The 12,408-nt window shown below is 39.0% G+C and overlaps 1 protein-coding gene across 1 annotated transcript in view; it reads right to left on the bottom strand.

Moving 5' to 3' along the window:
* CDH2 (cadherin 2) overlaps positions 1–12,408 on the bottom strand; it is a 256,551-nt gene that overhangs the window by 59,308 nt on the left and 184,835 nt on the right. The window contains exons 6-7 of the mRNA XM_075533054.1: positions 9,920–10,064; positions 6,097–6,269 (exon numbers count right to left, since the gene is read on the bottom strand). Of these exons, the coding sequence (XP_075389169.1) occupies positions 6,097–6,269; positions 9,920–10,064 (318 nt within the window). The remainder of the gene's footprint in view (positions 1–6,096; positions 6,270–9,919; positions 10,065–12,408) is intronic.

The raw sequence follows: 12,408 nt of genomic DNA, 5'->3' as shown, positions 1-12,408 counted from the left end.
GCAGTTCTACCACAAGTCTGATTCCACACGATGGCAGCGAGTTCTGTTCTGTTTTGTTTTTTATATCCATGGGCAAATCCATCTTGGAAGAAGGACAGCCAAAATATTCCTTGGGATCAAGGACAGGGAGATTTGGTGTCTCAAGTTCTTCAGTCCAGTTCATGGAAAAGGACATCATGACTGGTAACAGAGAGGGTCTACTTAAAAGAGGGAGGCTCTTTATAAGATGATTGGCACAATAACGGCACCAATAACATACCAACGATTTTGAGGACGGGACAGGATCAAGAAGTGTTTATCTCAGTGTACACTGGGTCATTATGAGTGGGAACCAACTCAAAGGTAGCCAACAACAACAACATACACTTGAACTTCACCAGACAGCCTACAAAGGGATTAAATATACTACATCCATTTCAGGAAATTCAGTATAATCATTGAGAACTAAGCCACAGACTGACTTTGAACCGCCCATCAATTGCTTGTCCACCGGTTCAAGTTGACATTGAAGAAAATGAAAAGAAGTCAATGTATAAACTTGAGTAGACCCCACCTGATTACAGAGACCACCTCAAGAACAGAATTTACAAATAGGATACTAATGAACATTAGGGGAGTCTCTTAAAATTCCTCTAGAATACAGAGTAAGTGACATGAATGAGAGAAATGATGTACAACAGCTAGCAGATTTCAAAGGATATCTAGAAAAGACAGAGTGAAGTGTTAGAACAAAACATGCCATGATTTAAAGTTGAAAACCTAGAGGGAAGACTGCTCATAGCATGTCTCATTTTCAGAGAACTGAAGGAAAAACTGCAACCCTTAAGTTCTAAATTGAAAGCATTCTATGGACGAAATGCATATTGAGGGAAATGACAATACCATGGCTTGGGTCAGGTGCGCCATAGTCCTCAAAGTAACATCCTTGCTTTTCATCACTTCAGAGAAGTCTTGTGAAGCAGATTAACCCAATGCAATGCATCATGTGATCACTTGACAGTTGTTTCCATGAGAGTTGATTGTGTTATTTTTGAATAGGCTTATATGCATGTGAAAGTTGGACATTAAATAAGGAAGACCAAAGAAGAATTAATGCATTTGAATTATGGTGCTGGAGAGGAATATTGAAAGGACCATAGCCTGCCAAAAAGAACAAACATATCTGTCTTGGAAGAAGTACAGCCAGAATGCTCCTTAGAAGCAGAAACGGTAAGGCATTCTCTTACATACATTGGACATGTTCTCCGGAAAGACCAGTACCTGGAGAAGGACAGCATGCTTGTTAAAGTAGACGGGAAATGAAAAAGCAGAAGATCCTCGACAAGATGGAGCAACAGAGTGGCTGCAACAATGGATTCAAACACAGAAACTCGACAGTGGTTCATTCTGTCGTACGTAGGGTCACTCCACAGCACCTAACAACAACAATATGGGCAAGACTGAACGGCACCTGACATTTCAAAAGAAGATGGGAGGAATCCGGAGTCACTAGATCAAAAATGTGATCAACATTCAACTCTTCCAGGAAGTAGCACGCAATCCAGACTGGCCTGGACTAAAGGAAGAAGTGCAAGCTGCAGTAAAGGCGTCGACAAAAGACAATGGAATCGATGGGGTATCAATTAATATCCTACGGAACTGTAGGGATATCAATTAGTATCTTTTTCAACAAGTGCATGCCAAGCTGGAAGCCTGCGCCAAGATATTTGGAAGACCACAACCTGGTCAATCAACAAAAAGGGGTCCATTTATATGCCTGTTGGAAAGAAATGTGGCCCAATGGAAAGTACAAGTTAGCAAACTGTATCACATTCAAGTAAGGTTATCCTGAAGATAACCAAAGAATGGTTGAAGCAGTACATTGACAGGGAATTGTCAGAAATTAAAGTTGGATGCAGAAGAGGATGTGGAACAATGGATTTCACTGTTAATGTCAGGTGCACCTTTGTTAAAAGCAGAGAACATGAGAACCATGTTTACTTGTGCTTTATTTACTATGCAATGGCATTCAGCTGTGTGTGTCATAACAAATTATGGATAATATTGTGAAAAGGGGAATATAGAACATCTATTTGTGTTCATGCAGAACTTGTTTATCGAGCAAGAGGCAGTCATTCAGAATAAAGGGATACTGCACAGCTTAAAATCAAGAAAGTATTCATCAAGGTTGTATCCTTTCACTACTTAATCAATTTGTAACCTGAGAAAATAATCCAAGAAGCCGGACTATATACGAAAGAATGCACGAGCATCAGGATAGTAGGAAAGCTCATTAACCACCCATGGTATGCAGATGACATAGCCTTGCTTGCTGAAAGAGAAGAGGGCTTGAAGAACGTATTGATGAAGATCAAAGACTACATTTTTCATCATGGATCATACCTAACAACAACAAAAATATCCCCAAATTCCCATAACCGGACCAATAAGGAACATAATGATAAAATGAAAATATTGGAGTTGTCACTTTTCTTAGAATCACAGTATAGCATCCAAGGAAGCAGCAGTGATGCAATGAAATCAAATGATGTGTTGCAGCAGGCAAGTCTGCGAAAGACTTCTTTAAAGTCCTCAGAAGCTCTTTAAAGCAGGGGTGCTCAACACGTCGATGGGCGTCTACTAGTTGATAGCAAAGGTAGTGTGGGTAGATCGCATGGCATTAAAAAAATAGACGTAAGCCTATCATCAATCCCATCACTTAACTGATATACAGCGCAGCCAATCAGATGCAAGCTTAGGTGTCAAACACACGCGTAAACAAATGTCTAAGTGCAGCAAAACTGACAAGCTAAGTTATTGCCAATTTTTAGACCTTGTTTTTTTTTCTCTTAAATGTAAGAAAGGGTATTAAAATGAATGGGGGAGCTGAGCCAAGTAAGAAGACAAAAACGTATCACTTTCATACGGAATGGTGGATTTTGACACTACAAGCTGCCATTCAGCTGAAGTCCAGAGCGCAGGTTCAGTTCTGGAACTTACGCGCAGAGGGAAAGTACCCAAACATGAGAAAATGTGCTACCTCTTTGACTGCATTATTCGGCTCTACTTATTGATGTGAGTCGGCCTTTTGCACATAAAGATCATGAAGTCCAAGCACCGTTCCACCATGACTGATGCTCATTTGGACGTGTGCTTGAGGCTGGCTGTCAGCAGCACTGTCCGGACTGTGCATCCCTGGCTCACTCCATTCAGTGCAAGTCATCGGAGCAGACTCAGGTCATGACAAAGAATGTACATAGTTCATTGTGTTGTGTAATATGGACTCATGTAGTTATGCAAGGTACATAAACACGCATTGTACATATAAAGAATTCTCAACGCACTTATGAATAAATATAATAAATAAATATGTTTTGCATTTTTGTAGTTGGTAGATAATTTTGACTTGATCATTTTACAAGTAGCTCGCATGCTGAAAAAAGTATGGACACCCCTGCTTTCAAGTGTTCAAAAGTTTGGGTGGCACTTTGAGGGCTCAGATGCTTCTGACCCAAACCATTGTGTTTTAAATCACCTCCCATGCAATCGAAAGCTGGACAGTGAATAAGGCAGCCCAAAATAAACTGAGGAATTCAAATTATGGTGGTGGCAACGAAGCTGATTATTTCATGGCCGGCCAGCAGAATGAACAAATCTGTCTTCAAGACAGTTTGGTGGGCATAGAATGCTCTTTCTTTTCTTTTCTTTTTTTGCATTTTATTAGGGGCTCATACAACTCTTAGCACAATCCACACATATACATACATCAATTGTATAAAGCACATCCATACATTCCATGCCCCAATCATTCTCAAAGCATTTGCTCTCCACTTAAGCCCTCTGCATCAGGTCCTCTTTTTTTCCCCCTCCCTCACCTAGAGTGCTCTTAAGAAAGGAAGATTGCAAGACTTCATCTCAAATATTTGGGATCTGTTATCAAGAAAGATCAGCACCTGGAGAAGGCCTCCATGCTTGATAAAGTAGAGAGTCAATGAAAGAAAGGAGGGAAACAGCAGTTGGTGTAAGATTCCAAAATAATAAGGATTTATAATTTATCAAGGGGTCACCGGGGGGAGAGTTAAAAAGAAGAGGGGCTGCTATCAAGAACGCAATGGAAAGCAAATGTTTAGAAAATAATGATGGCAACATATGTACAAATATGCTTGATACAATTGATGTATGGTTGTTATAAGAGTTGTAAGAACTGCTAATAATATGATCTTTTAATTAAAAAAAATAAGAAAAAGAGGAAGGCCCTCAACGAGATGGATTGGTCTAGGAGCCTGAACAGTGTACTTCAGGGTAGCAGTCATTCTGAGTCCAGCACAGGACCAGGCAGAGTTCTGTTCTGCTCTCGCTAGGTTCCTGCATCAGTACCACTGTGAAGGCATCGACCAACAACCACTTGATTTGGTTAAAGGAACCCTGCCATTTGAAAGGTTGGCAATTCAAAACTACCAGCAGCTCCACTCCAAAACTCAAAGGGGCAGTTCTATCCTGTCCCACGGTGTCGCTGTGAGCTGGTGTGGACTTGAAGGCAGTGCGTTTGAGTATTTTTAGCTTGACTTTGGGTATCATCATTCTCATGAGTGAATAGTACAAAACAAAACCAAAATACACCGTCTGTCTCTCATATAAAGCATGCTCTTCATGCTGAGTTTAACAAACACTTAACGATCATATCCCATTTGGGAATGGAAGAGGTGGACAAACACACATATTCTAAGTATCACTAAGCGGAAAAGACTGCCCCCGAATGAAATGCATTTCTGACCAAGCGCATTCTTGAGGAAGACGTGCTGCTGCCTGAACGTTAATGGCTAGGGCGTAATAGGCATCCAGCTAGTCCGTGAGTGAGGCTTTCAACTGTGTGGTAAATAAAGCAATTGTGACTGCCGCATGTGACTTTATCATACTGCTTCTAGCACCATCGTGTGTATATAATTAATTGGGACAGTAGCATTTGCTTCGATCCAATGCAAGTGATTGCTAGTAAGGAAATCGAACACCATAAAAACCAACTTTAAAAACCCTTGTCAATAATATTTATTATGGTGGGTACAATTTTTTTTACATATATAATCTGAGATCTCAGTGCAGTAAAAGCTGACTCAGCCAGAAATCTGTGAAGCAGGTGTCTTTATAAATTGATACTTTGATAATTCACTCAAAATGTGATCACTCATGGCCAAAACAATGACCTTGAGACTCTGCAACAAAAGTGTTCAGAGCACACTAGGAAAGGGTTGTAAAAAGATTCATCAGGGCGGAAATTTTTAAGCGAGCTTCTAAGTAAAGCTTGAAGCGGAGCATGAAGTAGGAGGTTGGAGATCAAGAAGAAGGCGCGAGGTCTTTGTGCCAGCAGAAATCACGTGAACAAAACAAAGGGGGAAATAGCAGAGAGGGAGGTTGAGGCCTTTCACAGGGTCCCCTGGCGACTAAAAGGAATGCCCATCGTCTCTCAGCTTGGGATACTTCCACATTCGGTGCCATTCAATAGCATAATATGCCAGAAGTATGTTCCTCTGCATCTACAGCTTCAATGGCTTGTTGGGAGCAGTTACGCAGCTACGATGTTAAATAACTTGTTAAATAAATAAATCCTAGATTTGAGGGACAAGTTCTGAAGGAGATAATCTCTTTCACAAGAAACCATTCACAGCAGCTCTGAACCGCTAATCACGTGTATGCGAGCTTCAGTCTCTTAAAAATACAAATAGTAAAAAAAATTACCCAAAGTTTCTGCAATTACTTGGGCTTGAAATCTAATTTAATTCTGCACACAACAAAAACCTTGGAATATAAAGAAAAACCAAGGAAACATGAAGAAGGTATTAAAAAATGAACAAAAATACCAAGCCATTTGCCAGAGTCACCTATGACTTAATAATCACTAATCACATGAAATATTCCACAGATTAGCAGTGCTTTGTTTAAAATGCATATATAATTGAACCAATTTGAAGTTTTGTAGAAAAACACTGCAACAGTTTTTTAAACAAAAATAAAAACTTGAATAGTATTATGGAGACTGAGCATAATATTAAATGGTGATAAAGCGCAGGAGATACTTTTAAGATTAAAAACAAATTGAAATACAGGTCTTAGTTGGCTTACTTCTCGATCCAGTCCAGCGGCCACTGTGATAATATCACCAGTTTCGTTGTTGATTGTAAACATGTTGGGCGACGGGGTGCTTGGTGCTTGGGACAGGATTCTGTATCTCAGCATTCCATTGAGGGCGTTTGGGTCATCAGCATCAATAGCAGTTACAGTCATCACATATGTTCCTAGAGATAATACACGTAAATAAATGAAGGGTAACTCTTCACCTTAGAATCCGTTTGTTTGTTTTTAAGTATATTTAGCTTTTGGATAACTCTTATTTTTTAATTCTTCAAAACAAACATTTAATCACTTAAGACTCGATAAAAAGAAATACTATTAAGAAGGCTATTTCGTTAAAAATAAAGCACAGTCTAGATAGTTGAAAAGGCCAGTGTAACATGTAAATATATGCGTGCATATCGTTATACTAAATTTTTCCCTATGTGAGAAGAACTCACTATACACTTTTTGAAAACATCCACTTCAGATCATAATTTATAAAAAACACAAATAATAATTCATACAAATGCAGTCAGAAATATATTTCATGGGCACTGATTCTTTCCCTCTGCCACACTTTCTTTCTTTATACAGTCATGCCTAAAAGTCCTGCTGAGCATAATTCTCCCCAGTGCCTAACTCACTCGCGCTCTGAAAGTGAGCTGTGTGCATCGCAAGGCACACTCCATTTATTCAGGTCATAAGCAAGCATTTCATGCATTACTGTTTTGGTACATTGAGTAGGGATTTGACATTGTGGTTCATTATTTCTTACAAGATTAAAAGAACATTGCAACCAACTTAGGGACTTCAATTTGGAAGATCTTTTTGGAAGGAAAATCTACACAGCATTAGCACCAAATACATTCACACTTGCTAGGGAACGCTTTTATTTGGAAGGAGAGACAAAAGTAGTTACTATTTAGAATGATTTGTTCAATGGAATCTTTTCCTTTGAAGAACTATATTATAGAGGCTCTTATCTCTAGTCTACTTTGTCCTCGAATGCTCTAAATTTGGTTCTACTTTATTTTTGCTGTTCCTTGTAGATGGCACAGAAAGCTGGCAGTCTAAGTGCACCCCGAAGGGCCTTGGAAGGAAGGACTACAGATCTGTTTCTGGCAGACCCGACCATTCAAACCCTACAGCGATTCGTTCTACACTGATACATAAGAGGCTTTGGTGAATTGGATTTAACTCCATGACTGTAGAACATGCTTTTGTCCCAAGGATAAAACACCATGCCTTGGCCAGATGATCCAAATTTGTTTTCAGTGAGCTTGGCCTTTTAAAAAGAGCCAAGGCAAGTACCAACTTTTTCTTCAAAGTAACTATCAACCACTAAACCTATGAGGGGGGTGCCCCCCAAAACCAGAATTGCGCTGCACAGAGCAGAGCTGTGGTAATATGCATTTTCCCTGCCAGGTGAGCATCAAGCAACTCACGCTTGAGTTAGTGCACCCATTGGCATCACCTATGGAAGTTTCTCTCTGGTCACAGTGAATTTTTTTTGTGAAAGCAGTTTCACTTGAACCTTGTTTTTTTGTGAAGGCCAATTTAAGAGAACAGCGTGCGGCTGTGACGTTTTGTTTCCTGCTTGGGAAAAATGCTGCAGAAACTGTTGTGCTGTTGAACACAGCTTAGAAGGGCCGCACTATGTGAAAAATGAAATTGTACAAGTAGTTTTTCTAGTTTAAAAAAGAGGTTAAATGCCGATTAATGACAAACCTCATTCTGGATATCTGTCAACTTTCCAAAGAGACAATGCTGTATTTGGAGTTTGTCCCACCGGGTCAGACTGTTAATCTAGCTTTCTAATTATGAGGATCTAAAAAGATTGTGTAATGGTGTGTGACAAAAAAGGCCTGACTTGTGGCAGATGGGGACTGGTTTTGCCATCAGGACAATGCACCTGCTCACACAGCCATCTCAGTGTGCCAGTTTTGAGCAAAACACAGCATGCCTCTCTTGCCCCACGCACCATACTCACCTGACCTCACTCTGTGGCACGTCTTTTTGTTTCCGCAAATACTGGGGGGCATGAAAAGACAATGATGTGATGGCATAGAAGAGGTGAAGAAAAAGCAAGGGAGGTGCTGCCAGCCATCCAAACAGGTGAGTTTGAAAAACGTTTCCAAGAAAGGTGATAAAGTTGTTTGGTAAAAAAATTTAATATATAGCTTAGAAAAGAATTCCAGTCTTTTGGGGGTACTCCCTCATGTATTGTGTATTTGCTTGTGGTCCCGTTTCTTAGAACATACGCTCCAATATAGCAGGATCTCGCTGCCCATCTGACCAATAGTGTCAGGAGACTGGCTACCACTCAGCACATGTCCTGTAATACTGGTAAGATGAACAAATGAGTACAACTCACAAAGTAGAGCCCAGCTCTTAAGCCTCATTATGGGATGCAATGGAATGTAACTCAAGGCTCATCACATAATTAGAAGGAAATTTTCAAGGTTCACAAAACCACCATATAAATAGTCAGAAATGGTCTCGTGAAATGAATGGTTATCATTTATGGAAGCCTTATACGGGAAAACACTGTCAAATGGATAACGTATACCTTTAAGTATCTATTTTGGACAATTTTGGTAAAGTTGTACTTTAAAAAACAAACACTTGATATCAGAGAGGTCCAAAAAGAAGTTAATTAAACAAAAATCTTCCCATCAGAAAAGCCCAAAGTCGACATACATTTGTAATCTTTGAATACTACTTTGTTACCTGTGCTTTTATCGTTCTTTAAAACACCAGAGAAATCCACTCTGCAAACCAGACTCAGAAGGAACCGCAGATGGAGCGATTCCTGTACAGTCCTCTCCTAACCTCCCACTACAGCCATCTTCTAAATGGAGGCACACACTGGCGCCAGTGGAACACACCAACCCAAAGCAGAGTTCATCTAGAAACTGGCTTACGTATAACGGAACTGCGTGGAGTATTGATGCACACGGCAGAGACGAAAAGCACAATCTTGAAGGGTTGAGTTTTTAAATAAAAAAAAAAATCACACAGCATATGAACTGTCCTCTTCACCCTAAATCATCTCAAGTAGGCTGGCCGACTAGGAGCTCCTCCCTGGCCAGACACACTGCTGTTCTCAGCCACCAGTTCTTCAGACTCGCCTTGCTGTCCTACTGGGACTGAAGTGTCAAGCGTTTTCAGTACAAAGTGTCTGAAATCTTGGTTAAATATTATTTTACAATGGTCAGAGGCTTTTGGCAACAGCTAATCGGGGCCAGGTCACTTTAAATTAGACCAGATTGAAAGATGAGGGCAGCAAGGGCCATCACGAGGGTAAGCAGTTAGTTTAGGGTGAAGGCAGCAATCGCAGCTGTCACCAGGCCCTTACACTCTTTGGGGTTTTTTTGTGGAGGGGCGTTGGAGGGGGTTTGCATTACTACCTGATCCCAAGTTCACCAATAATCTGTAAGTCTTTACCATTATATTTCAGTTGCTGCTAAGTAAAAACAAGATGAACAGGAAAGCCCTGCATTTTCTAATGCTGTCTACGGCCGGCATTAACACCATCAGGATACAACAAAAATCCCCTATAGGTTTTATCATTTAGAACCAAATAGTGCAGTATATGTGTTTCAAAGTACAGAAAATGATTGTGGCCTGTGAGAGTGATATTTGTCTATTTTCTCCCTGCAATCACTTACCTCTCCCAAATTACCTTCCTCTTTTCCTAAAAGCATCATGAATGAGAGAAAATGACAGGAAAAGACTCCTCTGATTTCTCCTTCTCTCATTTAGGTAGCACAGGGCCGGGGGATATTCTGTGCGTCCTCAGTTACCTCTGAAAGGCTATCTTCAGACTTACCCGGCTTTGATCCCTCCGGTACCGTCCCATTCCAAACCTGGTGCAAGAACTCGGGTCGATTATCATTCATATCAATAACATTGATGACAATGTCAATGGGGTTCTCCACTTGGTTCCCGTTAATATCCACAGCATGTGCCCGCAACTGCAAAAGTCATTAGAAACCAGATCTCCTTAACAGTCATGTCTTGGGAGAGAAGATAACACACACAATCCCTATACTACGAAAATCACACAAAGGAACTGAGAAGCTGGATAAACAAAGCTACGTTTCCCATCGCAATTTATGTTAGCTAAACTATATATAATTAGAGTAAAGGTACTGTCAATGAGCCACCGCTTAGGATATGCTAGACATTGTACTCAGAACCTCATAGATTTGAGATCATTTACTACACACACACACACACACACACACACACACGCGCACACACAGAATGAGGAAGAAATTATCTACATTTTAAGATGAGAAAATTGAGCTGCAAAAAGGGTAAGTAAAAAAATAAAATAAAAATTTTTAAAAAGGGTAAGCAATTTACAAAAAAAGGTCATTTCTATTCAGCTCCAAAGTCCTTTTGCTAAACCAGTACAAATTATAAAGTCAAGTAATTACAAATATATTGGAAACAGAAGAGTCCTAGAAATTAAGAGATGTAGAAAGAATTAAGTGTACATAGGGAATTTTGACAGTTCCCTACTCGAGTGGCAAAAAATAACTCATAAACAGAAAAAATATGTAAATATTTATGTCAATTCTTCCCCTCCCCTGTCCCAACCCTTCATTCTCAGTTCAGTGCATTTAGATAGTTTGTTTTAAATAAATATAATGACCCAGCTACTCTTGGAAGAATATTTTCAAAATCTTTTCACCTAAGACTCAGGAATACATCTCATGCTTTTTTGATGGCTGTGTAGTGTTCCATTGACCTACTTCTCTTAAACTAGGGATGCTTCTATGGTTTTACAGTTAAGACACAAAGTGTCTGATGTTTCTTTTATTGAATATGCTTTTGCAAGTTAATGAATCACCGACATATTCCTATCTTATTTAGTGGTTATTTATCACATGAAAAACAGTCAATTTTATTATTTTTTTCAGCATTTATGGAGATAATCCTTTTTCCCATTTAACTTATTTCATAAACTATATTACATTTATATCTTTCTTAATGCTGAACCATCCTTGATGTTCTAGAATTATTATTTTTTGTTTTGAATACCATCACCTTTTTAATCTGCAAGTAGTTTATGATCAGAGAACAAGATGTATTTTAAAATTATGTGAACATATTTAATTTTTATGGAGTAGTGAATTAGGAATTTGGCTGTTAACTGTAGTCAGCAGCTCAAACCTTCCAGCTGCTCTGCAGTAAAAAAGATGACATTTCATAACTTCCATAAAGACTGATAATCTCAAAAACCAAAAGGGGCAGTTTGCTATGTCCGTCCTATATGGCCATTAGGCGATTGAATTGACACAACGGCAGTGAATGTGGTTTTTGAGTTTGGGGAGTATTCATATAAATTATGTATTTTTAATTGCATAAATTGGCATTACAAACAAGTCTAACTAGTCTGTTATGTTCTATCTTTATCAAGATTCTCTATTAGTGCTATGTTGTTTTGTGAAATATTAAGAAGTTTTCTTTTTACTGTGTTTCAGAGCAATATTAATTTTTAAAATTTTAATTCAAGAATTTTAAAATAATGAGCTAGTGAAGTAATCTAGGCCTTTGGGAGGTGATAGTATTTAAGTTGCATGTATTATGACAATATTCTTAAATGTCTTTTATGCATATTTATCTGTTTAGCTCTACGGTAAGGCTGCTGTACACAAACATCAGAACATATTTGGGTAATGTTCAAAATGGTCATTAGTTTTGAAGGTGCTGTATAAGTGAAAAATACATCAAACATATTCAGGGGTAAAATAAGAGACTATCACCAAACACATATATAGATGGAAGAAAACACTTCCAATATCTAAATGTAGCTAGTAGATCAAAGAGAAAATAATTCTATACATGGCATTGGAATGACATGGATCTACATTTCTTCTTCCTTTTACTATAAGAAATTACACAGATATTTAATATCTGAAAAAAATAATAAAAAGAAACACAATGGCTAAAATTTGGGAGATTAGCGTCTTGGAGTAGGGAAAGTCTTATAAACATCCCAAGAAATTCAAATGCCTGATAAAATAAAGAAAAATAATTTTTACAGTGCAAAACCCATGAACTATAATTCATGACCGTGAACTCGATTGCAGCTCACAGTGACCTTATAGGATAGGACAGAACTGTCCGTGTGGGCTTCCAAAACTGCAACTCCGATGGAGGCAGAAAGCCTCATCATTCTCCCTAGAGTGACTCTTGGTTTAGAACTACAGATTTTGAGTTTAGCAGCCCAACCTGTATCCCATGAGGCCACCGGAGCTCCTACTTCTATAAGCTAGTATGGTAAGGTTCATGCATGAAGTCTTTAAC

The sequence above is a fragment of the Tenrec ecaudatus genome, chromosome 15 (genome assembly GCF_050624435.1).
Source record: "Tenrec ecaudatus isolate mTenEca1 chromosome 15, mTenEca1.hap1, whole genome shotgun sequence".
In the NCBI taxonomy this organism is placed as follows: Eukaryota; Metazoa; Chordata; class Mammalia; order Afrosoricida; family Tenrecidae; genus Tenrec; species Tenrec ecaudatus.
The sequence above is the reverse complement of the archived record's forward strand: the minus strand, read 5'-3'. Positions and strand labels throughout refer to the sequence as shown.